Below are 27,354 nucleotides of genomic sequence, written 5' to 3' on the forward strand. Positions count from 1 at the left end.
GCACAGATACATTTATTGCAGGAAGGACAGAGGAGCACTCATTCCACGCTGAAATGTGTGTTGGTGGTTGTCAGACAAAGTACAGAAAAACAGCCTGGGAATTGTGAAATCCAACATTCATGGCAAGTCTTATTTTTTCCCTTTGTACCCCCACAGGTTGCTGGAAACCATTATCTCTAAGGGAATGATGGCACAGAAAAGTTTACAAAAGTGCTGCAGAGACTATGCTTGGAAAGCAGGAAAAGTTAAATCCATTTTGTAAGGCAGCATTCTTACATATGTGAGAAGCACATTTCAGAGATCTCTCTAGATCCAACAACTGCTTCCCCTTTCTGGTGTTACCCAGTTATCCATGTTGTTAAACATATAGATTCACTGGAAACCAGCTCCACTCCAGAAAAAAAACAGTGGTGTAACATTTTCTATTTGAATTATGTTAACATTGTGAAGACACACGAGTTCTTCTAGCAGTTCCCTTCCTTTCAGTTTCCCTCTAGGCAATGGTAGAGCAAATTTCCCTCTTCCCATCTACTGAAATTCATTTTTTTTCCATTTAGAAGGCACAGGAGACAACAGACTTGCAAGAAGCATTTCTCTAGACTAGAAATGATTGCATCTATTGTTGGCATCATATTTGCATTAAATATACAGTGTACATGCAGTTGTCCCTGTCTGAATTAAACTTTAGAGGAAAAGTCCTTATGATCATTGCTCTGTGTGCCTTAAAAATAAAAAAAGGCATCACAGAATGTAAAGAAGAGGGACATTAATGAGAGATACTTAGAAATAATTAGACAGGTCACCTTTTATTTTTAATATATGTACCTTTACCAACTACTCAGAGAACAAGACTCATGGTTATCAGAGTACTATGACAATCATTCCAAGAAGTTAATTACTATGAAATAAATATACTGCTATAACTAATTTTCATACCCAATTGATGGATTTTTTTATTTTATTCCTTTTTTCCCCCAAGAAATCAGTGTACTCACAGATTTTCATGAGAGTCAGGTTTTCATGAGAGTTCAGCTCTCATTTTGGCACCCAAAGGAGAGCCAGACTCTGCTGGGAGCTCGGTGCCTGGCAGAGCAGGAACTGTGAGGAGCTGAGCTATTTTCAACATCTAGCAGCTGCTGTGTAGGTTGAGAATATGAAATTCTGAGCTCTCTAAAAGCCTGGCCTTACCTAACTAAGGAAGAATCCTAAATCTAGGAAATTACAGTTCCTTCTGCAGTGTCCTTTGTCCTGCTGAAAACTTCCACTTTCAGTGCATTTCAAGAACTTTGCATTCCCATTATTGCCACCAGGCCCCTGGCTGCCTCCACGAGCAGCTCTGACCTTTGCAGCACATCCTTCTTCAGGGAGGAAAGGTTATTTTTCTTTCCCTGCTTTAATGGTAAAGTTGCCTCCAATTACTGGCACCATTAGAATTTTAAACTGAAATAATGCTCCCATTTGGCTCAGGGGGCTCTGCCAGTGTCACCCCAGGCGTCACCTCACCTGTCCTCCCCAGGTACAGCCCTCAGCCTGGAGAACAGAGCCAGCTTCTCTCTGATCAGGTGGAGAGTGCCCCATTCTTCCCAATACAGAAATGCCAATCATTATCAATACCCCATTAATTTTCTGGGCAGCAATAACACCAGGGGCATTTCAGAAAAAGATGAAACTGTGCAGAGCTGGGCAGGCCGTGCTCTGCAGACACTCCAGCTGCAGCAGCAGCACAGAATCACAGGGAGCACAGGGCACAGGCATCAGCTGTTCTCTCTGGAACACTTCACTTGCAGGATTTCTTTGCAATAGATGTTGCCTTTCTCGCTCTACAAACTTCTGCTCCCTCACCACTTTGCCTGCAAAATGAACTCGAGTGTTTTTTTCAACCTTTCCTTTCTTTTCAAATACTTTTTGGGCAAAATGCTTGGATTTGAAATCTACTTTTTAAATGAAGAATTAAATTACAACAAAGGATTGCAGCAGCCTTTTGATACTTTGATGATTTAATCAAGCTTACATTTTTCTACCCTTTTTTCTAATTTTTGGTACTTTTTGAGATGAAAGAGATAAAGTATGTTTTCTGCAAAACAGTCCAGCAATTTACATGGTCTGCAAAAGGTCTTAACAATTTCATAATACTGATTGAAAAACCACAATTATTTATGTAAACCATCAAGAGCAGAGAGAAAATCCTGATTCCTGTCAGTGAAAAATGAAATATTTTAGAGACATATCAAGAGAGATTTCTAGAGATGTGTAACCAGTGCTTTAAATCTCTTTTTAGAGTTATTGTCAAGAGAAATCCAGGTGAGGTTTCCAGTTTGAGCCAACATTCTTAAATGCTTCACTTGGATTGCACTGACACAATCTTATAAGTTCAGGCAATGCACTTTGGTTTATGCAACAGCCCTGCAAAAAGAAATAAATATTTTGAAGAGATCTAAGATTGTCTTGTTTTTAAACATGAACTGAAAATCTCTAAACAAATTATATTAGCAAAATTATCACCACTACCAGACAGCTACATTCCTCATGTTAATTTCAAATATATTTTAAATGTAATTCCAGTTGTCACATAAACTATTATGCACATTTTGTAATCATGCGTCTCTAATCAACTTTAGATCCCAAATTACATTTGTCTGGAAAGTTTCAAGCTTTGGATTGCAGAGTCATGAAACCAAACCTTTGTGGACACTCACATTCATACAAGGTGGGACAGAGGCTGCTCCTCCCCTTCCCAGGCTACAAGGAATTACAACTATCCTTTAAATTTTCATCAAAAAATTGCATAAAAAGGACTTTGGGAGTGCTCTTCCTCCAAGCACTAAGAGGAAACGGGAATTCCTGCAGAAAGTCAGGATTCTGCAGGTGAAGTGGAGCATCCCATCCCTTCCAATGGCTTGGGAAAGGTGCTGTGGGTGCCCAGGGAGTGAGCAAAGCCCTGGAGATCAGAGCCCAGGGATCAAACAAACATTCCCTGGACACATGGCAGCATTTGCTTTGCCCCTTCCCACCAGCAGACTCCTCCTTGAAGGACCAGACTGCACTAAAGTGAATTTGAAGGCAAAAAACCCCTCATTTATTAATTTCCCACTTCCCCCTCCTCATCCTCTTCTCTCTTGGCAATCAGCTGTGATACATAACCTGAATTTTAATACCAAATTACAAGAGCACTGTGTAAATGGCACACTCAAAAATGCAGACTTTCCCTTTTCTTTTAGGTAAAATTAAGCTAATCTGCTTTGACAGAAGAGGGCTCTTTGGAACCACCTAGTGAGTCTCCCAAATATGAAGCAGTAACTCAAATGTCAATTACTTTCCCAACAGCAGACAAATTGCTGGCACACTAATGCAATTTAAGGACAATAATTAGATAACAGGACTACAGAGTGTACCAGGTGACAGAGTTTCTGAGATAATAGAATCTAGTGTCCTACTTCTTAAATATTAACATCATTCCATTTCAGTCAATCGGTTTATGGTAATTTTAAAAGGGCAAAGCAAATTCTTTTTATTGCTAATAATAGTGTGCTTCTCCAGCATTAGCTTTGAAGGTTAGCAATTTACAGGGTCAAACCTTAATTATATTATTTCCTTTTTATTTACTTTTCTTTTTTAATCTTTCCTCTTTGAAGCCTTTTCCTATTATAGAGATTTTAAAGCACTTTATTGAAAAAAAAAATTGAAACTCTTGAAATGTGAGTTCACTGAAAGGAGCCAGGTTCATCACAGCACAGGTAACATCTTTGTTAGACCCCTTTGGAAATCCCCAAACTTTTCCTATCATCACTTTCTGTTTAATTGCATCCTAGTCTGAGTGGTTTGGTTATGTCAGGCAATCCATGATGCCATGTGCCATGGCCAAGGCTTTGCAAAATAAATGCAGTGGCACTCCATAAATATCCCGGCAGAAGACATCTCCCTGCTGTAGCCACAAGTACCCAGATCACTAAATTTCACTTTGCATCATGAATTTATATTGGAATATTCTTCCACTCCCACTTTTTTCCCCTCATTGGTCAGCCGTGGAACATTTGTTTTCAACAAAGGCTCTGTAATTCTCAACCCCAAACCTCCTTTCATCCATAAAAGTAATGCCCACTGACACAGTGGAATATCTCCACTCTGACCAGAGAGACTGGCTCCTGGACAGGGGGGAATTTACCTGAAACAATGTTTAACTTCTCAACTGAGACCACAACAAGAATGCAAATTGTGTTCTCTGGGCTTTTTGTAAGTCTTCAAGTGAATAAAGACAGAAAAAAAAATCATAATACAGACCATGAAAATTGTGTTTAAAACCGCATTTTTTCCCATCTTAAGCAAAAGAAAAGCTTCAAGTGCTGTGTTAGAACCAGCCAAGGCTTTCAGAAATGTTTGTGCCAATCTCCCAAAGCCACGTTTGCATTCTTTACAAGCCCTGTGCAGTTTTACCTGTTCTCAAGTGATTGTCAACAGACACATGAAAGGGTTTCCATCAACTGTACAGGTTTGGACCTTCTCTTTAGGAAATATTCAACATCACAACAGTGGTTTGCTAAAGGAAAATCAGAATTCATAGGAAAACATGGTGATAATTCTTTCTTAGCCCTGGGGAGCCTGTGAGCCTCAAAGCTGAGCACCCTGCCCAGGGATCACTGGGGTACCCTGTAAGAACAGGTTTTTCTCACTTTTTAGTCATACACAAACACTGTTTTGATTTATCACACGTCCCACTGCCTGCCCTGTAGCAGATAATGATCATTTACCACCTCCACTGTGCTTTGTTACCCTGCTGGTAATCACAGCCATGGATAAGGCACTGCCTGCATTCCTCACTTCATCTGCAAACACTTCAAACACTGATCCCAAATACAGAACTGCCACGGCTGTGTCATCTCTGCTCATGATTCCCCTGGTTTTCCATGTGGGAACAGATCTGTGGATAGTGAACAATGGATCCTGACATCACCTTGGTGCTCCTCTTCAACAGGAGAATTCTTGCTCATTTTGACTGGCAGGGAATGTGGATTTGTGGAAACAGCAATGGAAACGCACCGTGCTGAGGGCTTGGGGATCAGAGTGGTCATCTCTGCCCAAGAGCTCCAGGAGCCTCAGCCAGAAGAACCAAACCCCCAAAAACCCTTGTGCATTATCCTAGAGCCCTGTGACAGAGCCACGGCTTCAGCTGCCACTGCCAGACTGGAACAAAGCCCTTGGAAACAGCAGAACTGCAAAAACCTGCACCAAGCAGATCCCAACAGGCACAGAAAATCTGGGGTTACTCCCTCATTACCTGAACTGCAGGTAGAAGTCACATTTCACTTCAAATGAGATTCAAACTGTCATGTCATCAGTACAGGAGGCAAATGAAAGCAATCCTGGGGGTGAACACTCTGCTCTCTGGCATCCAGCGCCTCCTGAGCTGTATTTGTTTATCACACCATGAATCAGGACAATCCTTCACTCACAAAACACCTTGAGGGAGATTTCTATGAAAGGAAATAAACACCTTCAGCAGGGCCTGATGGGATTCACCCGAGTTCTGCAGGAGCTGAGGATGCTCAGCTGTGACCCCTCCCCATCCTCTGCCAGTCTGCTGACCAAGATTATTCCAACCTGCACTAAAGGGCTTGAGGAAAGACCCTGCAGCTCTTTTAGTCTGCCCTAAGCACCTGGGGAATTTTATTTATAGAATATAGATTATACTGGATACTGCTGAGAGGCTTTTAAGAAAGGAAAAAAGCTCTGCCCAGCCCTCAGGTGGCTCAGGCACCTGTGGCACCTCATCCATGGGTGTGGAGCTGGGAGCCTCTCACATCATGCTCAAAACACAAGAAATAAACAATCGCTGGAAACAGTGCACAAAACAGAAGAAATAAAGTCTGTGGAAAAAAATACCCACAAAATCCAAAAATAACAACAACAACAAAAAAGATAACAAAAACAAAGCAAAAAAACCCAAACAGACAAAAAAACCCTACAAAAAACCCAAAAACCCCAACCAAACAAAAAAGAAAAAAAATTAAAAACAAACCAAAAAACCCCAAACAAACAAAAAACTACCAAAAACCCAAAAATCCCACAAACAAAACAAACACAGAAGAGACTGGGGAATGGGTACTGCTCCATGGGGAATGCTTAGAGTTGATAAACATTTATAGCCCAGGCATGCATAGTTTTGAATCTGGTGCTTTTAGTAGTAAAGTGATAAAATAAAGGAAGAGATTGAAGGGGCAGCAGGAAGGCATAAAAAAAAACTTATTAGGACAGCAATTAGTAGGGAGACACTTAGTGTAAGGTATACTAATGAGCAATACATGTTAATAACACATGATATACTTTGCCTTTTTAAAACTTCATACAATTCCTTTAAATAGCTAACCTCAAATAGCTGCAGGAAAAAACCAGAGACTGATATCATTCCTTGAGACATCTTTCCATTCAGCAAACTGAACCCAACACACAACCTTTCCATGAACCTCCTCAGTTCCATATGTTTCAAGAGTGATAAATCATTATTCATTCCTCTAAGCACAAGGGCTTTCTTAGTTCCTATGGATAGGGAAAAAAACCCCACTTTTTGGACAATGAAAAAATCTGTCTTTATTCTTTCTCCTACTCCTTTTCACACAGCCCTTCCTCTGTGTCCCAGGATAATGAGAATCGAATATAAATGAAATAAAGAGACTTCCATCTACTTCTATGAAGAAAACAAAGCTTTTTTTTTTTCTTTTTTTTTGTAATCCAACATCTCATTTCAAAAAGGAAATAGCTTGGAGACTTGGATGCTTTTTAAAGTACATGTCTGATATGTCTGATTCTATAATGGGAGTCTAAGAAAATCACACTCCTTAAAAAGAAAGTCCTACATTTATGCTGTTTGCAGTATTTTCCCTACCTCATGCTCTCCTTTGTTTCAATTATTTCATACAAACTTTTTTTTTCCTCATTAAACACTCCTGTTTGCTGTCTCTAAAGTAGAGAACATAAAATTTTTTCATCCCATATTTCTAAAAGCATAAACACTGAAGACAGTTTCTAGGGGTCTCTGTAGCTCTACCTACGATAAATACTCCTAGATCCTCCCTAACTATTCAGTTCTGAAATAATGAAACCTTTTTGGAACAAACAAAACACTGGACCTTGATACCTAAGAGCTACAGCCAAGACTCAAATTGTGCTCACATTTCTGCATATATTCATTTTAGCCTTGCTATTAAAGGAACTCAAACTATATTGCCAGAGCACATTTCAAATGCTACAGCACACAGCTCACAGAACAAATAAATGAGTTAGAATGCTACTCATTGTTTGCCTTTATTTCAGAATAAAGTCAAATATGATTTATCCCCTGGCTGTTCAGCTTCTCTGAAACTTTGCAATTGGGATTTCCATCTCCAGTGCTGAGACCAGCAGGTTAAACAGCTTCTGCTGTGGCATTTGTTAGCTCTGCGTGCTGTTTCTTTCCATGAACACTCAGTGCTCACTGCACCCATTCCTTTGCTCTCCATTCCTGTTTCTCTCCTCCTTCAGAGCATCTCAGGAAGGGCTGAGGTTGAAAGGGGCCTCTGGAGATCCCAGTCCATCCCCCCTGCCCAGAGCAGGGCTTAACAAACCCAGAGAGCTTCCCTGAGAAAACTCCCCAAAAAAATCCTCAGCAGAAAAGAAATCAAGTGAGAGAATACAGCCTGCAGTGCCAGGATATCCACGAAAAGCCAGAGAGGATGGAACTGATTATTTCAGGGCTGAAATGTGCCCCTTCCCTCTCTCCAGCCCTGCACTGCACAGAAATGCTGACAGGGAACCCTGCAGCCAGCTGAGGTGTCAGCAAACAGCAGCTCTCAGGGTCTCTTCCAGACAGCAAAAAGAAAATAAAAATAAGAAAAGGAAGATAGAATAAACAATAGAATAAAAAAAAGAATAAAAAATATAAATATAAAAAATATAGAATAAAATAAAAAAATAAAATAAAAATAAAAATAAGAAAGGAAGTAGACATTGGAGCAGAAATGAATCGGATGCAGTAACTGACCAGAGCAAACAGCTCCAGGGGAAATGGAAACAATCAGGAAAAACTTCTAATGAATTCCATAAGGTTGTTTTGAGAAAGCATTTAGGCATATGTCACCAGGAGATACATCTTGAGGAAAAGTGGCAAAAGCAGCAGTTCCTCCAGCAGAGCAGGAAACAACTTACTTGGCTCTCAGGAATGCAGAATGGCTGAAGAAAGGAACCAGAAAGAAAAGGGAGACCAGAATTCTGAACATCTATGGCAGAGAAAAGAGGGAGAGACAGGAATGGATGGTGCAACATGAGATGATAAAATGGGGAGTACAGAGGAGAACAAGATGACACAGTGGGAAAACAAAACAGGGGGCAGGGTTTACAGATGAATCTGAGTCCAAAATTTATGGAATTATTGTCAGAAGATGAAAAAGGGGATGACACACACAAATAAGGAGAAAAGCCAGTGACTTCAAACATAAAACAAGGTAACAGCTGCTCTCCTGTTTCACTAAGTTGGATCATTTACCACATCCATATTTCAAATAGTAATTAATTAAGTTGTACTGGAGCCAACAACAGCAGGGACTCTTTACTAATGAATGCATAGATCTGATAAACAACTGTGCCGAAGATGGATTTTACTACGAAACTTTAGCACTACCGTTTCCTGTAAATGAATATGCATAAAACAGGGTCTCTGAAGGTTTTGAAGGTATGAAAAGTAAGAATCCAAGCACCATTCCATCAGCAGCAAAAGTTCTATGGAATCACAACTGAATGATATCGAGTTCTGCAATGATATCAACTTCATGATACATGAACAGTATTTCAGCATTTCAGAAAAAAGAAATTAAAAGCTATAAAAAACAAACCACCCACCAGAAAACACCACTCCTCCACCCAAACAAACAAAAAATTATTTATTTTTTCTATACTAAGCTTAGGAAATTGGAGCACTTTTCTGAGAACGATCAGGACTCCCTGGCTCCTGTTCAATATGCAAACGAGTCTAATTACTCCCTCTGGCTGGAACCAAAATGTTTGACTCCTGTCAGGGGCAGTTTTTCACCTGGAATCCTGGCTGGAGCTGCTCTATTTCAGGAATGCACATGCAGACCTACCTCTCAGGAGATGGGATAAGCACCTTTCAGCACCAGAGTCTCCTCAGCTCCGAACCTCCCAGCTGGAGCCTTTGCACTGCTCAGGCTATGTGGGCACCACTCACTTTGTTGAGCAATAGTTGCTCCCTATTTTTGGAATAAGGTTCTACTTTCTTGCTCAGAAAGCTGAGTTTAGCTGGAGGCTGCTATTTCGTTCCTTTATTAAGCATCCTTCAACACATTCCGTATCCAAAAAAATTTATTCATCGTAAAGAAGGAGTTTGGATACAAAACTGGTTTTAAAGTTTAGCCCCAAGTTTTCCAGATCTTTACCAATGGCATTTAAGTCACACATAAAGCTCAAGGAAAAGGTCATATTGTTCAGCTTTCTAGGAAGGAAGGACAGAAGGATGCAAAGACCTAAGTCACAATTGCTTCGTCATGCAAGCTCAGAGCCCAGCCACCCAGAGCAGAAGCAAGAAACACAGGAGAACCGTGTCTGTCTTTCTAAACAAATCTGTTTCACATTTTGCAGGCAATAAAAAAAAAAAAAAAGAAGAAAAAGGAGTCAGTCTGCAGCCCAAAGCAGGAGAAAAAAATCATGAAGATGTAAAACAGAGACTGTGGAGAATCAATTTTCATCTTTTCCACCCACTTTGGGGTGAACAGGCTACAGCAGGCCAGAAACAAGAATTTCTACCTTGCCCTCAGCATGGTATGAAAGGAACCCAGCAATCCACACACAGATTTCATAGAGCACAACTGGCTGCACTTTCTTTCATTTCTGTTCTATGTAGCTTTCATAGAAGACCTTGCTATTTCTTTTTTTTTTTTGTCCTGCAACAAAGCTTTTTCCTGCATTATTCTTCCTCGGTATCACCCTGTATTTATTAATTGTTAATTTACACTATCCATGACAACAATTCTTAGTACAATCTGATCAGTAAAAATCCACTTAAACCTAGTGGCGTGCCCCACACACCCTTTTATCAAGATTACGAGCATTTGTATTTTATCAAGCCCTGAGAGGCTCTAACAGGATCACAGTCCCAGTGGCAGCACAGCACATCAGGGATTTGAGATAGCCCAGCCCAGGGAGGTGAAGTGGCACTGATTCCTCTGCCACAGGCACAGAATTGTGACACTGCAATCAAGGGATCTGCCTGAGGAAACCAGGGATGCTGCTAAGAGAGATTAGATTGAAATCTAAAATCCTTGACACCTAGCTAAGTACACATGACAAGACTGTGGAGAATGCTGGATCTTTGCACCTTTCTGTAATAAAACCTGAATGGAATCTAAATAGATTTATACCATCTGTCTCTTGAAATGGATGTGAATTTGTATTTTCTAGGCTACTTCTACTATTGACTACTTGCCCTTATACTTCTAAAGCTGAACACAGAGTGAGGGTATTGTAACCACTGCAATCTTTATTTCTATCCTTTGAGACTGCCTAGTCACATCCATCAATATCAAACCTTCACTTAATACCAACCATCATAAGAAAGTGAAATTCCAGCACTCTTGATGCAAGTATTTATAGCAAACCTTGTGAGAGAGCTGCTAGCTGGACTAATCCTTACCCTGACATTTTGGAATATGGGATTTGAAGTCTCTGCAGCTGCTTTCTTATGAGCCACAGTGTTGGTGAGGTGGCAGGAAAAAGCGAAGTGTGTGCATCCACTGAAATCAGAGGCAGTACTCCCAGGCTGATGTCACATTTTAAGAATATCCTGGGTACTTTCAGTGCAACGTTCTGTCATTCCCTCAGTGCACACATCCTCAGCAGCCAGAAATCCTGCAGGAGAAATCGTGACTAAGGGAGCATCCAGCAGAGCTTCAGGAACCTGCCCTGTAAATCAGAGCTGGAATGAACAGCCACTGCCATTGGAACCCAGAGCTGGGGCCATTTGCAAGGAAATAAAGCCAGATGGGGATGCTTAATTTACTTCCACTTAGCTTTGCTGTTCTCTGCATAATTCCTGCCCCAATCCCCTCAACACTCTCAGAATATTTTGCATAGGGAAGGACATGCTGGCATGCAACACATTAATCTTCATATACCAATAGGCACAATGTGTGCCAATAGACACAACAACCCATCATGATACAGCTTATAATGTCTCTGCTCCTCGTTTATTTTCAGCAATGGAATTAGTCAGAAGTACTGCTGAAAAGAGTTTGTGTTATTCAAATTACACTGTAAGCATTTTCCTTCCTCCCAGTTTTAGTGTAAAGGCAAAAAGATGTTGAAAAGAAAATAATTTCTGCCATTCAAAGTGCCCAGAGCCTGGACAGAGGCATAAGGAGTGGCAAATAAATCAGGATTTTACACATTTTCAAATACACCCATGATACTTCTATTGTAAAAGTTTACGTCTCAACTTTTCTATGAGCTTTCAATGTGCTACTTAACTTCCTGACAGTGAGGAAGTTACTGCTGTGACTACACTGCAGAAAGGCATTTTCTAAATGTCCACGGACATGTGCATGGGAGTACATCCATTATATACATATATATATATATATAAAAGAGATCAATTCACAAGTCTCAGCAACATTGAACAAGATGTTCCACTGCAAATATCTAATGCTACTAGAAAGTTCACCCTGTTACATTTAAGAACAGATGTTTTGAAAATAAGGATTTTTACATAGCCTCATACTCAAAAGTAGAAAAAATCTGAGTTATAAATCAGCACTTACTTTAATATCCTCTAATGAAGTCAAAGTCATTTTTAAAACAGTTTTAAGAAGTTGATTTCAATACTGAACATTTTTCTTTCTTTTCTAGATGCACTTTCAGATGTGAGCATTCCTACAGAGGCTACAACAGGACACATGAACACATAACAGGGTTATAATCAGTCTTTGCTGATGCCAGCTGAAGACCACTCACACATTGCTATGCAAAGCTGCTTTCCATTTAGAAAACGTTGATAGAAATCATAAATTAATCATTTTCTTCTCTAAACTTGATCCCATATCACTGACTTTAAAGTAAATAGCCCCCTAAAACAAGATAGCATGCACATTGTTCAGACTTTTTGCTCAGAAGATCAGCCACGTGTAAAATAGGTGTATGTTCATGTAATTGGCTACAGTATTTTGCTCCATGGTTAAATGCATGATTTCCTCTAAGAGAATGCCAGTGTGTTCTGCATCACATTTTCTACTTCATAAAGATCCAATGAGCTGTGACCACAGGCTCCCCAACTTAATGGGAAGTTCACTTGGTGACTTCGAGTTTAAATTGTCCCTTTCTCCTGCAAATCAATAGATTCAAAACACATCAAGGGATCTCTTCCCCAAAAGCTTTCATCCCAAGAGACTTAGAAAGCTGATCGAACTCAGATTTATCAGATTTAACTTTTCCAGCACACCAAACCCAAGGTCCTCCCTCTTTATAATACAAAAAAAATAAATAAAATTAAATATTTATACATTTTAATAATTATAAATACATAAATATTTATAAATAAATATTTATAATAAATAAATTAATTAAACTAACCTGAATCATGGAGACACCTCCTTGGGGCAAACCACACACCTGCCCAGGTATTCAGCTATCAGCAGCTTTCAATATTTCCTTTCTAAAATGTTGGAAGCTGTCTTCACAAAGCTATGAAGTTTTTTTCAACAGTCTTTTGCTGCTCAAAATTTATTTGCTCTCAGTAAGAACACAAATATCTGAACAATACAGTACATTCAATTCCATGTACATAAAGAAAGATGCAAAACACCCACATGCAGTTCTAGCTGAGGATGTCTACATCTTTGCAGCCAAAGAACTGTCCCTATATTAAAAAAAAATTAAAAAGGCCTAATTTTTATTTTTTATTGATTTCATTGTATTTTTAGATGGCTCTACCTCTATCAACAAGAAAATGAAACTAAATAAAATTAAGGCAGTGTATACCTAGAGTCTCTCTATGCTCACCAAGACTTCAAACATTCTATATGGAGATCCAAGTCTTAACCAGCATTTTTAATAATTTCAAAAACCTTTAAAACCCTATCACATTCTAGGAACATCAGGAAATAAATCTAGAGGCTGTGTGTGAGTCAGGGAAATGAGGAAAAAGGGTGTGTGGCTGGACTGGCATGAACAGTCTCAAGGCACCTGGAAAACACTGAAGCAGGAATTAATGATCACATTCAAATACATTTCTAGTGGATAAATTAAAATGGGGAAGTTAAATAAAAGAACTTAGGAGAATCAAGATTCTACACACACAGAGGTTCCCTTCAAGCAGCAGCTGCTTGGAAACTTTTGATGATCATCTCCAGAGACTTCTGGTCACCATCACTGGGACAAAGTGGAATCAAGAAAGAAGAGAATTAAAACAGTCAGAACCCAGAGTGAATGGCACCTGAGGTCAAAAATGGAAGGTGTGTGTTCTGTGCAAAGGGAAGAACACTTAGTGCTCTTTTGGAGCAAGCTGAAACTTTCAAGACATTAATTGGCTCCAAAAGAGAGCCAAGCAATTCCTAAAAAGGATATGGTACCTAGGCCCTCTTATAAAAGAGAATAAATTTATGAGAAATCAGCTTTTTCAAAGCCCAGCACCTAAAATGGGAACTGAAAGCACCAGCCTAAGTGCAAAATGAGAACCACAGAAAAATCGATGGTTCCAATTTGTAAAGAAAGCACAAATCAAATACTGTTAATATGATATATAAGCACAATATAAACTATTTGTACTACACACATTAAGGGTAAATTGCTTGAATAATTCTATTTTTATGAAAAAATACTGCAAACAATATGCTAGCATGTCAGGAAAGTGAAAAAAATAACACTGCCATGATTAGTACTATATGCTGTTTCCTAGTGATTTCCCAGGATCATCTGTTCTCACTTCAAGCAGCTGTTTAAATCCCTTTTTGCCCCAGCAAATCTAGTTTTGTTTTACATTCATTGTATAATTTGTGCAGTCTAATACTTATACTATTACTATAATCCTCGTTTCATTGCAAACATGAAAAAGAGGCAATGCTTTTCCATTTGGAATTTCAGGAGGTGTTGATGGTTTCAGCAGGGGACTGTGAGTTTTAGGAATGCAAATAGTGTTGGGTTGCTTATTTTTCCTTCCCTCTCAAAGCAAGCAGTAACAACATTTTGAGAGAAAAAAAAGAGCAATCCCTGACACGACCAAACAGCAGAGGAATTTGTTAGCACACAAAAAAGGTCAAATCCAGCCCCGAGGATGAGAGAACAGACCTTGTGAAGAGTCTTTCTAGTGGCAGAAGAACCCAAATCTGCTCCTCAGCCTGGGCTTTCACACACTCCACATCATCCCCTGACTGATCAACTCAAGCTCCTCCGTCTCCTCTCAGCCTCTCCTGAAATTCAGGCTGAAGAAAAAATCCTAAGCATTATTTTGTAATAAAAGACTAGATTAATATAGAAAGAGGTTTAGGGGGTTTGCCTCTGTCCAACAGCTGAAAGACAATTTAATTTAATAACTCTGGAGAGCACATGGAGAATGAACTGCAACTGAGGGCATAAACATCTCCATCATGGAAATGATCATTGCAAAAGTATCTTTCTCCATCTCACAGCAGTAAATACATGGCCATGGGTTTGCCAAAAGATACCCAGGCACTGTTTCTTCCCAAAGGGTCTGAAAAGTAAAAACACCATGGAAAACATGGTGGAATGAAGAAGCTTAGCAGCTGCTGTCCACAGAAGTGTTTGAGTAGAAGATGAAGAGAAATAAAAGGCTGCGATTCATCTTGGAAGGAGCAATCACTATGAGGGCTACATTTTTAATATGACCCTACTTAAAAGAACTTATTTCAGGTTATTAATTCTGCTTATCAAATATGCCTCATACTCAAATACTTCATTTTATTTTGTCAAACCATTAAAAATGCATCACAAATTGAAAAGTAAACAACCAGCTGCCACTGAAACACAGTCAGTTTAGAGCTTCACTCTGAATGGGATGGAAATAACCAGGGTAAATACTTGTATAATAAAAATGACTCACCCTACTTGCAACACTATCACTTTTACTGCCTTTTCTACAACTTTCAGGTAGCAAAATGGGCTCAGCAGCTCAGCCTCCCCACTAAAATAAATACACAGGTCCATGTGTGTATTTGCAAACCCTTCTAGGACAAACAGAGCTGCAGAATAATTGGGGCCAGGAGGACAGGCCTCTGGAGGTCAATGAGCTCCAAGTGCAGCTCTTGATCAAACTGGCCCTGCTTTGACAATGAGCTCAGTTTTCTCATGCCCTGTCAGGTCACACTTTCAGTGCCTTCAGGTGTGCAAAGCCCCCAGTGTGTCTGGAATCACTGTGAAGAGATTTGTCCTCCTCCTGTTGCTCTCTCCCATTTCCTAGGGGAATTTCCCCAGTGCTGCCTGCAACCAATGCTTTTTATTCCTTACCCTGTGTCCCCTGCCTCCTCTCCAGCCTCTTTGGGAGTGTCTGACAGCAGTGCCCAACATCTCTGCTGGGACACCACCTGCTCCAGCCTCCACCCAAACCCCTCCTAGCTCTGGGGTTTGGGGTTTTTGATGCCCAATGGGACATCATGTTCCAGACACAGCTCCAAGAGGACCCAAAGAGAGCAAGAGCAATAGTTTGGCCTTCCTTAGGTCCTACAAAAGAATCCTTATTTAAGTGTTAATGCCAGGATGATGGGAGCATGTGGAGATGAGATTTTAACGGTGCACAGCACCATGAGGATCTCCTCTAAGGAAGATCATGAGGAGTAATACTGCTACTAACAGCAACACCTATGTGCTCCTCACTCAAGAGCAAGGGTGAAAATTAAGGAAAACTGTCACTCTTAGTTGTTAAATATCTTCATTAGCTGAGAATGAGGATAATTACAGCTCACAGAATTCACAGTGTGAAAAATCCTCATCCATTTTCTCTCCTGTTGATGCAGCACACACCAAAGGGCTCACACTGGGGGCATTCCTGCACACAGCAGGGGAGGGAGGGGAAAGAAAATCCATCAAAGTACAATAGAATGCTCACCTCAAACCAACTTCCATCATTTCATATGTCCCAGAACCACTGAAAATTCTTTCTGAGGTTTCTCTTGCTTGTCTATTAATAAAATATGTTTGGAATAAAGAACACTACCCAGGTATTGCTTCAGCCACAGTTCACCTGTTGCAAATTTGCTGAAAATAAGCTGAAAATAAGCACTGATAGACCCTTCTTGTTGGGTCCATGGTCAGGCAGCTCCTCTCCCTCCAGCCCCCTGGTAAGAATGAGACCATGTTCACAGGGGCCTCAGGTTGAGGGAAGAGACGAGGATCTGACTCCATGTTTCAGAAGGCTGATTTAGTATTTATGATATATGTTACATGAAAACTATACTAAAAGAATAGAAGAAAGGATTTCATCAGAAGGCTGGCTAAGAATAGAAAAAGAAAGAATGATAACAAAGGTTTGTGTCTCGGACTCTCTGTCTGAGCCAGCTGGGCTGTAATTGTCCATTAATTAGAAACTCCAACATGGACCAATCCCAGATGCACCTGTTGCATTCCACAGCAGCAGATAACCATTGGTTACATTTTGTTCCTGAGGCCTCTCAGCTTCTCAGGAGGAAAAATCCTAAGGAAAGGATTTTTCATAAAAGATGTCTGTGACATAAGAACATCTTCCATGGCTCCACTGTAATGAGCAGGCCGGGCTGGGGAGGGTGGGTGGCTAAAGGACAATGCAGTGGCTGTGAAGGACATTTCTAATCTTATCAGAGCTCCTTGGGAGGAGGAAACACACCCTGAATGTGCACAGCAGCCATCAGTCAGGGGTAAGCAGCCCCCTGACGTGCCGCGGTTATCGCGCCGTTCATCGGGAGATGGATGAGCCCCAACCCCATCCATGGCACTGCACACACTCCCAGCAAAGTCTGCATGGCAAAGGCATCCCCACATGGGCACAGAATGATTCACTGCCCTCGCCTCATACTGGAACCCAGGAAATCCCTCTGGCTGCCCTGGAGGGCTCAAGCCCCTACCCTGGGGGCTCAGAGACCTTGGCACAGAGCCCAAGACCCCTGTGCCTTTGATTTAGCCCTTGGAAAAAACAATCACCAACCTTGTATGAAGAATAACAAGCCATGAAAGTTTAAGTAGAACGATAGTGAATTTATCACAGGATGAAAAATAGATTCTTGGGGTTTCTAAAATGGGGTTCAGGGGGCAAGATGGAGGAATCTGGGCGTGTCCAGCCTTTCTTCTTGGCCTCTATCTTCTGCTGTGATGGTGGCACTTTTAGATTGGTTTAGAGTAGAAGCTCACTGTCTTACATAGATGATAGGAATTGCAAAATAATTATAAATATTGTACAGGTAGTTTTTAGTATAAAAAGCCAACACTGCCCTGGGGGCAGGCAGAGTGCCTCTGTCCTGCTGAGCAGACCTCGGCTGGACAGGAGAAGGAATTGTATAGATAAGGAACAATAAACAACCTTGAGAATGAGAACTGAAGAGCTCTGACTCCTCCTTCAACTGCCGAGCTGGGAAAAGAGACTTTTTAAAATATCTCAGGGTCACTGTGACCAGCTAGAGAATCTGAGATCCTCATGCTGCAGAAAAGGCTTGGAACAGGGAGGTTTTTCACAAATAATCTCATCTCCTTGCACAGCTTAGCCTCTGCTGAGGACCCGCAGCAGCAAAGCTTTTGCAGTACTTCCCCCTTTTTTTGCCCATAATTTTCAAATAAATAAATGCAACAGATCACAGTTTGCAATTATAATCCATTAGGTATAATCATTCAAGCTGCATTTTGAGGGTAAGGGTTTCCTTTTTTTAGTCCTTCTGGTTTTCAGGTTTTAGAAAATATTAAAAAAAAAATTCTAAAACCTACCTCACAGCCATTTTACAGGTCCTTCTAACTTACTATTCCCAATTATTATTATCTACAATTTTTTACTAATAATTGTAGCATATACCACAAAGTTAAGAATTTAAATTTTCCATGTATATTGCTAAGACTTGTATATTTACATTTTATATCATTTAATTGAGCCTTAAGATGCATAAAGCTAAATTTTTCAAAAGTTTACTTTCCTGTGACAATTTTATGTTCAAGCTATTACCTTTTTGCACTACAATATCAACAACACACGAGTAACTACTTTTGCAAATTGTGGCTTACAAATACCCAGATATTTAAAGTATCTACAACTGCTCAAGACTTCCTCCATTTCCACAGTATTAATAAAAGGGAAAGAGTCTAGAAAGTCACATGATTTACAATTGTTAAATCATCATGAGTTTCAAAGTAACTGAGTTACCTCACATCTACTTGCAAAGGATTAATAAATGGAATTTTAGCAGAGGAAACAGAGTAATAAAGTACAGTCAATGCACATAAATTATATTTCAGTTATCATGTCCCCCATGTTCCTTTTAGTGCTTCATTGCAAGTTACTACTAAAATTAAAAATAAAGTTACCAATACATTTTTCCCCTGTCCTTGCCCCTCAATTTCAATTGTCTTTCAGGGAAGCTGGACTCCAATCTTCTTCCTCAGTTGCTGTACCAGATCCATCTGATTGCCCTTTCTTTGACTGCAGAATCACTCATCTGCAGAGGGTTGTGCTCAGAACCCAGCCCAGTCCCCTCCAGGCTGCCCACACACTGGTTTGTGCCTCAAAACTCCAGAGAAGGAGAGGATCTGTAAATTGAATTATCCCCACAGAAATAGGGGGCAACTGCAGACTCCCACAAATCCTCTGCAGGCCTTGGGGTTTGCAAAGGGACCCTCCATGTCCCTTGGATGTTTGCTGCTCCTTCCCCACAGCCTACACAAACACTTGTCCTGTTCACTCTACTGCCCCATTCCAAGCAATTAAACCTGAGATTTAATGGAATGACAAAGACAGTGAAAGGGAATTTCACTGTGTTCTTAGAAAATTCCAGCTGAAAACTTCAGCTGTAGCCACCAGCATGTAGCACACTCTGAGTGCCCAAGGTGGCACTGCTGAAGGAATGCTCTGCTGCTAGAACACAAAACCAAAGGCTCTACTGAAACAAATATTGTACATTCCCCTGGCAAAGCTAAAAGTCTGACCGGGACAAGAGAAGTAACAAAATGGAAATGCCCAGGTGGATGTGAGCAGGATTTACAGGCAACTCTTAGGAGAGAGGGAGGTTTCTGTAGTGACATTAACCGAGCTGAAAGCGAGCCACATTCACCCTTCTCCATCAGCATCTCCTGTCTCCAGGTGTTGCTCTGCACTGAAACAAGGCTGGGGTCAGCTCTCTGAACGTGACTGCCTGGTGCCACTTCCAACCCTGGGATGTCCAGCCTGGGCTCCATCTGCTCCTTCAGCAGCACAGCCTGGAAATCCAAGGTCAGCTCTACCAGATCCCATTAAAAATTATGCAAGGTGGAAAATATTTGAAGTATAAAGCCATATGAGCAATTATTTCCCAGCTATTATTTTTATTTCTCTATTTGCACTGATTGCACTTATTTAAATTATTATCTCTGCTGATATTTTAGGTATGAAGCAGCAAGCAGTTATCAGCAGTTTGTTTGCCCCTTTTCTCTGGCAAGTCATTCTTTTGCACAGCAATTTGAGTCATGTCCTACAGAAACAAATAAAACCAAGACACTGCTAAGTTATTTATCAGCATTCTACCAGTGTCTTTTCCATACCATTCACAAAAACACATTTTGCTTACAATGAAAGGTTGGAGACAGCAGCTTAGGAGGTACATGACTTGCACCTTGGCACATAATGACTATTATGCTCCCTACACAAAGCTCATCATTGCCTTCTGCTTTTTCCATGATAGGACAACACTGGCATCATAATTAGCTTTCTAATAAAGCACTTCCCTCCATCAAAAGTCCAAACTTCTACACATTTCTACCTGAGGACTCAATAAAAAGCAACAATAGACAATAAGAAGCTAGCATAATCTAAATATTTGACTATATTTACAACGTGTAAATCTGTTAATTTAAAAATCTGTGAAATTTAACCCCCGGTCTAACTCCAGAACTTTGTTTCTAAAAATGTGAATTCATTCAAGAAGTGAAATTCTAATGTCTAAAATGTTTCATGCATTGGAACATTGGAATATGGAACAAACGTTCCATGCAATTTTCCATTTGCAATCTTGCAACTGCTTTATGTTTCAACTAAAGATTCAAATAATATTTTTTACTGGTTTTATGCCATGAATTATAACAAAAACTGAAAAATCTAGTTGTATTTAGTGAGGAAACTACGAGCTCATTTTCCAAACTTGAGGTCAGAAGCAACTTCACTTACTACACACTGGAAAGACATGCAGCAAATCTTTCAGAACACAATTATAAGAAAGATAATAGGAATCCACTGTGGTTTGACTCTTGACCATAACACTACTCATTTTTTAAGGGAAGGGGGAAATAAAAAAACCAAAAAGCCCAACACTATACAAAATCCAAGCAAAGTAAAACAGACGTCTGATAAAAAAATTGTTATACATATGCAAGACATAATAATTTGGTTTTTATTTTAAAGCTATTTAATAAGAAAACTCAGAATGAGGCTGTTCATCTTGATTCAAATAAAATCAATGCATCTGGTTTTATGTCACGGACTGTTTGTGAAATGTTAAGTGGCCAAATACAAAGAAAAAAATAAACCACACCTAACCAAAACCCCACCCCCTCACAGAAATCAAACTGTTACAGAACAGTCCAAATTCTGCTGAAAAGTGAGGCTGCAGTTGTCCAGTACACCTGGAATTATGATCCATCTGAATCTGTATGCATTCTGAGCCATTATCAAATTTACCTCTTAGTACAGAATGGTCTGTCACTGTCTAATACCGGGACTAGAACTAAATTATCATTTCCCCTTGTTACAAACAAGCTTTCTTTCCCTAACAGTATTCCATATTTCACATCCACAAAAATACATATTTTGGACATTATTTCTTTTCTGCTCATTGATTAAGTAGCAAATTAACTACACTTAAACAATATTCAGTAAATCTAAGTTACCAAACTTTCACTGAGTGACTGTAAAAATACCAAAGAGATGCTTTTGACAATGAGTAGATGAAGGAAATTTTCCAGGTCATTGTGATATAAACGATGAAGCAGGCTGCTAAGAAACCCCTCAGCACAGACCCTCTGGATCTGGGAACTATTTTTTGCTTCTCTGCATAACTCAGGCACTGCTGAACTCCCTGAACACGCCACAATAGAGATTTCCCAGAGCATGCCAGCAAATCCACAAGGGTAATTTAAGCAGCACTGGAAGAACACGTCTTTTAAACTTCTAAATAAAGATATTCAGGAGCTCATGTAATTGCCTGGAATCTCTGGAGTCAGTTCAGACAACAAATTCTGTCAAAGGATTTCCTCCCAGGGAAGGGTCACCTTAAAGACTAACAGGGGGAGACAGCAACTCCATTAGATCAAAGGACCAAATCCAGCACCAGCTTGACATGTAGATACAGGGCAGCAAAGGTGTCAGAAAATTAATGAGCCATTAACTGGGCTGAGACTAACACCCAGAGAGAGTAAAGAAGTGCATGGAATTGGATATCAATCTGCTGGTGGCAGCCCTGCAATGGCTTGTAGCACCACGTTAAAGAGGATAGATGGAGCAAGGAGAACACAAGCTCCAGTCACCTGGCCAGAGAAAAGCAAACCCTGAAATGCCTGCAAGCCTCAGGAGATGAGGTCATTAGGATTCCAAGCCACACAACAAGAGGCTGGACACTGCAATACTTATTTCTGGCTGAAACATTCAATTTTTGCAACGGTAAGTACACATATAAGGGGCAAAGTCACACACACTGCAGTGGGAATGTATTTATCCAAGATTATTGTGCATGACACCTCTCCTCCCAGCCCCATGAGATACCAAATCCTCTCTGGCACTTCCTAATAACAGCAAGGAGTGCCATGCAGGCAGCGCTTGGAAGAGCAAGGCAGGAACAGTTCTGGCCCACAGGACAGGGCATCTCTTTAAAGAGCCACAATAAGACCATAAAGGGACATTAGAGACAGACATTTAACTGAAACTCAGGGTAATATCCTCCACTGGGAGTATTAGCACTTAATTGGGAACAAACTAAGTGACTGACTTAATTCTGATATATTGCACCATCTGTAGAGCCCAGGTTATAATTGATAGGCCAGCTGGATGTGGAGCAAGGTACAGCATGTGAAATACTGTACTTTGTTTCTCACTCATTATTACTTTGCTAAACTGTTAAAGTTTAAATTGTCCTTTCCATTAAATGTGCATTGTTTCATACTTATTCCTTGTTAATTAACACGTTATGAAACAGGTCATGGCTTTCAGTACATGACAGGACTGTTACTCTGAAAATCTCCTTGTTTTCTCTTTCCTCTATAAAATCACCTTAACAATACACATGGAAGAGGTCATGGAGCTGCTCATGACCATGAACCTGTGCAGACAGATGAGTAAGGTAAAGGAATTGCTCAAATCTTATATCAATTCTTTTATATTCTTATAGCTCTGTATAGCCAATATATACTGTAACGATATATAAAACAATATATATTGGTTTATAGTTTCTACTGTAAAACAAATTCTGATTCACTTTTCAGCCTAGTCTACCCTTAATACAAGCAGAAAGGTGAAAATCAGTGGGTTTGGGACAAGTGAAGTCTATAGCACTTGACTGCCCAGGTAATTTCATCTGAGAACCATAAAGTTGGCTTACTCTAAAATATGGGCAACTTCGGAAACCTCTTAAAAGTATTTTATAACACATTTCAATAGCTGGTCAAGAGTGCCTGGACTTTGGAACAGGCTTCCTCCTATTTCATATAACAAAATCCAAAGGGATGAACCTGAAGGTCCCACTGGCAACAGCAGATGTGAAATAAGAGACATTTTGAGCATCCTGCTTTCAGTGGTATGAAACCATCCTCACCAAGGACTTGATCCATTTTACCTAACTGTAAGGCCAAGGAAAATAATTTTCATATGACCTTATATAAATCCCTACTGCCTCAGTACAAAATGGAATTTATTGTAATAAATGGGCTATTGATGGACTCCATTAATTATATCCATTTGCATGAATGGAATAGGGGTGCAGTTAAATAGAGAAGCTCTGGAATTTTGACTCAGTGCCTGTGAGTAGAAAAATCATCAATGGTTAATTGCAAGGAGATGTCTCCTCTGATGGTGAGGTAGGATCTAACAAGGTCCATTCCCACTTTTCTGTTGATTTCAGAACTCTCAGCACTGACAGTGTGTGCCCCAAGCTGTGGCAGCCCCAAATGCTGCAATTTCCACCATTTCCTCATATTCCCCTTCAGACACACAATGTCAGGAGCTGCTCTCATCCCTTGAGCTGATGCTGCCAAACCAAGCAACATGACAGATGTTAATTAAAAGAAATAAATACAGCACAAGTGTTGAAACAACACAATTCATGATCTGCCATGCAACAAGAAAAGCCAACAGCTCACTTTATGTGTTGATTTGTGCTCTTCCCTGAGACATAAGGAACTCATCTGCATTGTAAAATGCTATTGATACACTTCATGATGCTGTTCCTGTCCTGTTATCAAACACATGAGGAAGTTTTTTGGGCTCTCAAAGAGTAGAATTACATTTGAATTTTTTGTTTTGCTTTTTTTTTGCAGACAAACAGAAACACATCTGGAGGACAGTGGTTTTCAGAACAAACTCAGGAGCAAGTTTATCTCCTAAATGCTTCTCTCAAACATTTTCTAGGGGAAACAAAAATAACTCGAAGCTCCTTATCACCTGAACCATACTGCAAAAGGTCACTGCAGGCAGATCAGTGTCAGAGCAGCAGCCATTATTAAGCTCCAAGTGGCCTGGATCCTTCCATTTTTCAGTGGTGAAATTTCATCCAACATCGATTCAATCTGTTACACAAGTCAGTGCTTCACAGCCTGCACACACCAGCACAAGCACAGAAATCCGGGTCAGTGGGATCCAAACTTGAAATAAACACTCTGATTTAACAATTGTTTTCTCAGGTAGCAAGAGAAGCCCAGAGAAGCACCAGAGCCAGTTAAAAACCCTTTTTCTTTTGCTGCTATGCACTCCTGCAGCTCCTGGCCTCTGGCTTGCACAGGAGCACCAACGCAGCCCAGTCCAGCACTGCATGGGTGCTTCAGCACTGCTCAGAAAAACCAGATGAAAAACCAGAGACTGCACAGCCCAGTGTGTGCCCAGGAGCCCCAGAGCTCTGCAATCAGCCCCTCCTCGCTGCACAGCCCCTGATTTACAGCCCAGGGCAAGGCAGCAGCCTCAGCTTCCCCGCCTGCTTTAGTAAAGGACCTTCTTAAAAACACCAAACAGATCAACATCAAGAAAGCAAGATATGGAAGGTTCGTTTTTCAAGTCTGATCAAACTGGGGAACTACTTTTGGTGCCTGTTCTGGAGTAAGAGAGGGATAAAGAGGGAATCAAAGAGAAAAGTGACAGAACAGCAGAGGGGAAAAGAAAATGAAGGACAGTTTGGTGGGGAAGGTGAAGATTAGGACAAAACAGGCCCATTTGAGTAACATTTTTTATTTTAAGAGCCCCTTGGCTATGCCTTGGCTCAGCTTTATCTGCAGGATATATCATTTCTCACAAATTTTCCTGCAGTAGCCTTTTGATGAGGTGGCACAGTAATAAATGGGGAGATAATTTGATGTGTTGAACTTTTATTGCCAGTGAGGAATAAAAGGATTTTCAGCTCCCTGGCTGAGTCTGCAGTACTGACAGCTGGAGCAGGGAGGGAGAGCTCCCCCAGATTAAACCACAAAAGGAGAATAGGTATGGATTTCTCATAAAAATAACTTCAGTGATAAAACACAGCAGCACTGAGTACCTGTAAGAATTAAACTGTGATTACCAGCTGAGTTTATGAAGTTGGCCTGTCATTCTCAAACAAATGGAAGAGTGGGGACATGCACACACTCACTGCACTGGGCATTCACTGGAGCTCTCTGCATCACTGGGAGATGGGAGTGCCCTGGGGGTGCAGCCCACAGTGAGATGCCAAGGGCTCCCCAGAGCACAGTGAGAGCCCCAAAGCTCAGTCAGAGCCAGCAGGGCTCCCCAAAACACCTTGAGATCCAGCAGAGATGCCTCAAAGCACAGTGAGAGCCAGCAGGGCTCCCCAAAGCACAGTGAGAGCCAGCAGGGCTCCCCAAAGCACAGTGAGAGCCCCAAAGCACAGTGAAATCAAGCAGGGCTCCCCAAAGCTCAGACAGAGCCAGCAGAGCTCCCCAAAGCTCAGTGAGAGCCCCAAAGCACAGTGAGAGCCAGCAGGGCTCCCTAAAACACCTTGAGATCCAGCAGGGCTACCCCAAAGCACAGTCAGAGCCTCAAAGCACAGGGAGATCCACAATGCTCCCCCCAAAGCTCAGTGACACCCAGCAGGGCTCCTCCAAAGCTCAGTGACACCCAGCAGTGCTCCCCCAAAGCCCAGTGACACCCAGCAGTGCTCCCCCAAAGCCCAGTGACACCCAGCAGGGCTCCCCCAAAGCCCAGTGACACCCAGCAGGGCTCCCCAAAGCTTAGATCACTTAGTACACTGCCATTTTATATATCATTTAGTACACTGCCATTTTATATATCATTTAGTACACTGCCATTTTATATATCATTTAGTACACTGCCATTTTATCATTTAGTACACTATCATTTTATCATTTAGTACACTATCATTTTATATATTATTTAGTACTGTATAATTTTATATATCATTTAGTACACCACCATTTTATATATTATTTAGTACTGTATGATTTTATATATCATTTAGTGTTGTAAAATTTGAGCTCTACCTGTGCTTCCAGCCTGCTTTACAGCCCACCACTCCCAGCACAAGTCCTAATTAATAATGATGAATTATATTTGAGGTACATAAGACATCTAAGGATGGCATAGGATTTACATAACATTCAAATTCACAAAGCTGATTCTGAGTTCAATTCTGTCTTAATACATCAGCCTGTGTGGTTACAACATCCACAATCAATTCTGAATGTTGATTTGAATTACTGAAATGTAATTGAAGAGTAGCTCATTGACACTGAGAAGGCAAACAAACTGTTAATGCTAATTCCTCTGAGTACATCTCACCAAGAATACTGGCAGGAGGGAATAAAAATAAAAGAGGGAATAAAAATAAAAACATATTCCCAAATAACAGAAAATCTGTGAACAAAGACACAGTTTAAAACAGTAATAAAGACAGTTCTTTTATACAGAAAAAAAATATATATATAAATAACATTGATCTTATACATGTTAAGGAAAACAGTTAAGCCTTAGGAACCTCACTTTTTCCCCTTTCAAAAGAACAAGAAAGAAAAAAGTAGATAGGCTGTAATTCACCCTTGATGTGTGGTATAGAAAACATATTGAATGACTTTCCCCCTTCTCCATAACATTCAAATTGTCAGTTAAAGGCACAAGAAAAATAACTATTGTGAAATATATTTTTAAGATATATTAATAGTATAAATTACTATATTATTATTTTTCAATTTTAAAATTAACTAGACTGAATTACTTAATGCCCTGAAATTCCAAATCCTCTTTGAGCAGATTTTTCCTCAAAATCGGCCCCGGAGGACAGGCAGGTACAGCCCAGCCCCAGCAGAGAGCGCAGTTGCTGTTCCAATGAGCAGGGTCTGCACACACCGAGCCCAGCACAGGGGGAAAAATCAAAAACAACAACAAAAACCCACACAAAACAACAACAACAACCTGTTCTATTTTTCCTATTTAATTGTTATATTTAATCCACCAAATAACTCCATAAACTCAACTTCATTGCTGTGCATGAAGTCCAAGAGCTGACAGAAAATTCACCTGGAGCTCAGCGCAGACTCTGAAGCTGGGTGCTCATGGCCCCAGGCTGGGCAGAGGGGATTCCTGCCCAGATTCCCCAGAGCACTGGGGCTGTGCAAGCCCAAAGCTGCAGCTCAGCAGGGTGGGCAGGGTTTGAGCAGTGCCCCAGCAGGGCAAACAGCACTGCTGTCCCCATGACACAGCAGGAGCTGAGCTCCTGGCACTGGGAGCACTGCTGGGGCCTGAGATCCACACCCCAGCACCTTCCCACAGGGTGCTTCATCCACAGGAACTGAACCCTCAAATCCAGGCCCCAGCACCTTCCCACAGGGTGCTTCATCCACAGGAACTGCACCCTGAGATCCACATCCCAGCACCTTCCCAAACTGTGCTTCATCCACAGGAACTGCACCCTGAGATCCACATCCCAGCACCTTCCCACAGGGTGCTTCATCCACAGGAACTGA

General features: G+C 40.7%; 1 protein-coding gene across 16 annotated transcripts in view; it reads right to left on the reverse strand.

The window, feature by feature from the left end:
* The window catches only part of RBFOX1 (RNA binding fox-1 homolog 1), a 1,183,000-nt gene that overhangs the window by 716,004 nt on the left and 439,642 nt on the right, over positions 1 to 27,354 (reverse strand). Inside the window, exon 1 of one of the 16 annotated variants that reach the window (XM_054516571.1) lies at positions 9,108 to 9,141. The exons of 13 other annotated variants lie outside the window; for them this stretch is intronic. Coding sequence is in view for 1 of the 3 variants with exons in the window: in XM_036392504.2 (XP_036248397.1) it covers positions 8,176 to 8,292 (117 nt within the window). In the remaining 2 variants the exon portion in view is untranslated. Of the gene's footprint in view, positions 1 to 995; positions 1,014 to 8,175; positions 8,308 to 9,107; positions 9,142 to 27,354 lie in introns of those variants that run through there. 2 more of the 16 variants (XM_036392504.2, XM_054516572.1) reach the window with 2 other exon arrangements.

Source organism: Molothrus ater, chromosome 16, assembly GCF_012460135.2.
Source record: "Molothrus ater isolate BHLD 08-10-18 breed brown headed cowbird chromosome 16, BPBGC_Mater_1.1, whole genome shotgun sequence".
Lineage (NCBI taxonomy): Eukaryota > Metazoa > Chordata > Aves > Passeriformes > Icteridae > Molothrus > Molothrus ater.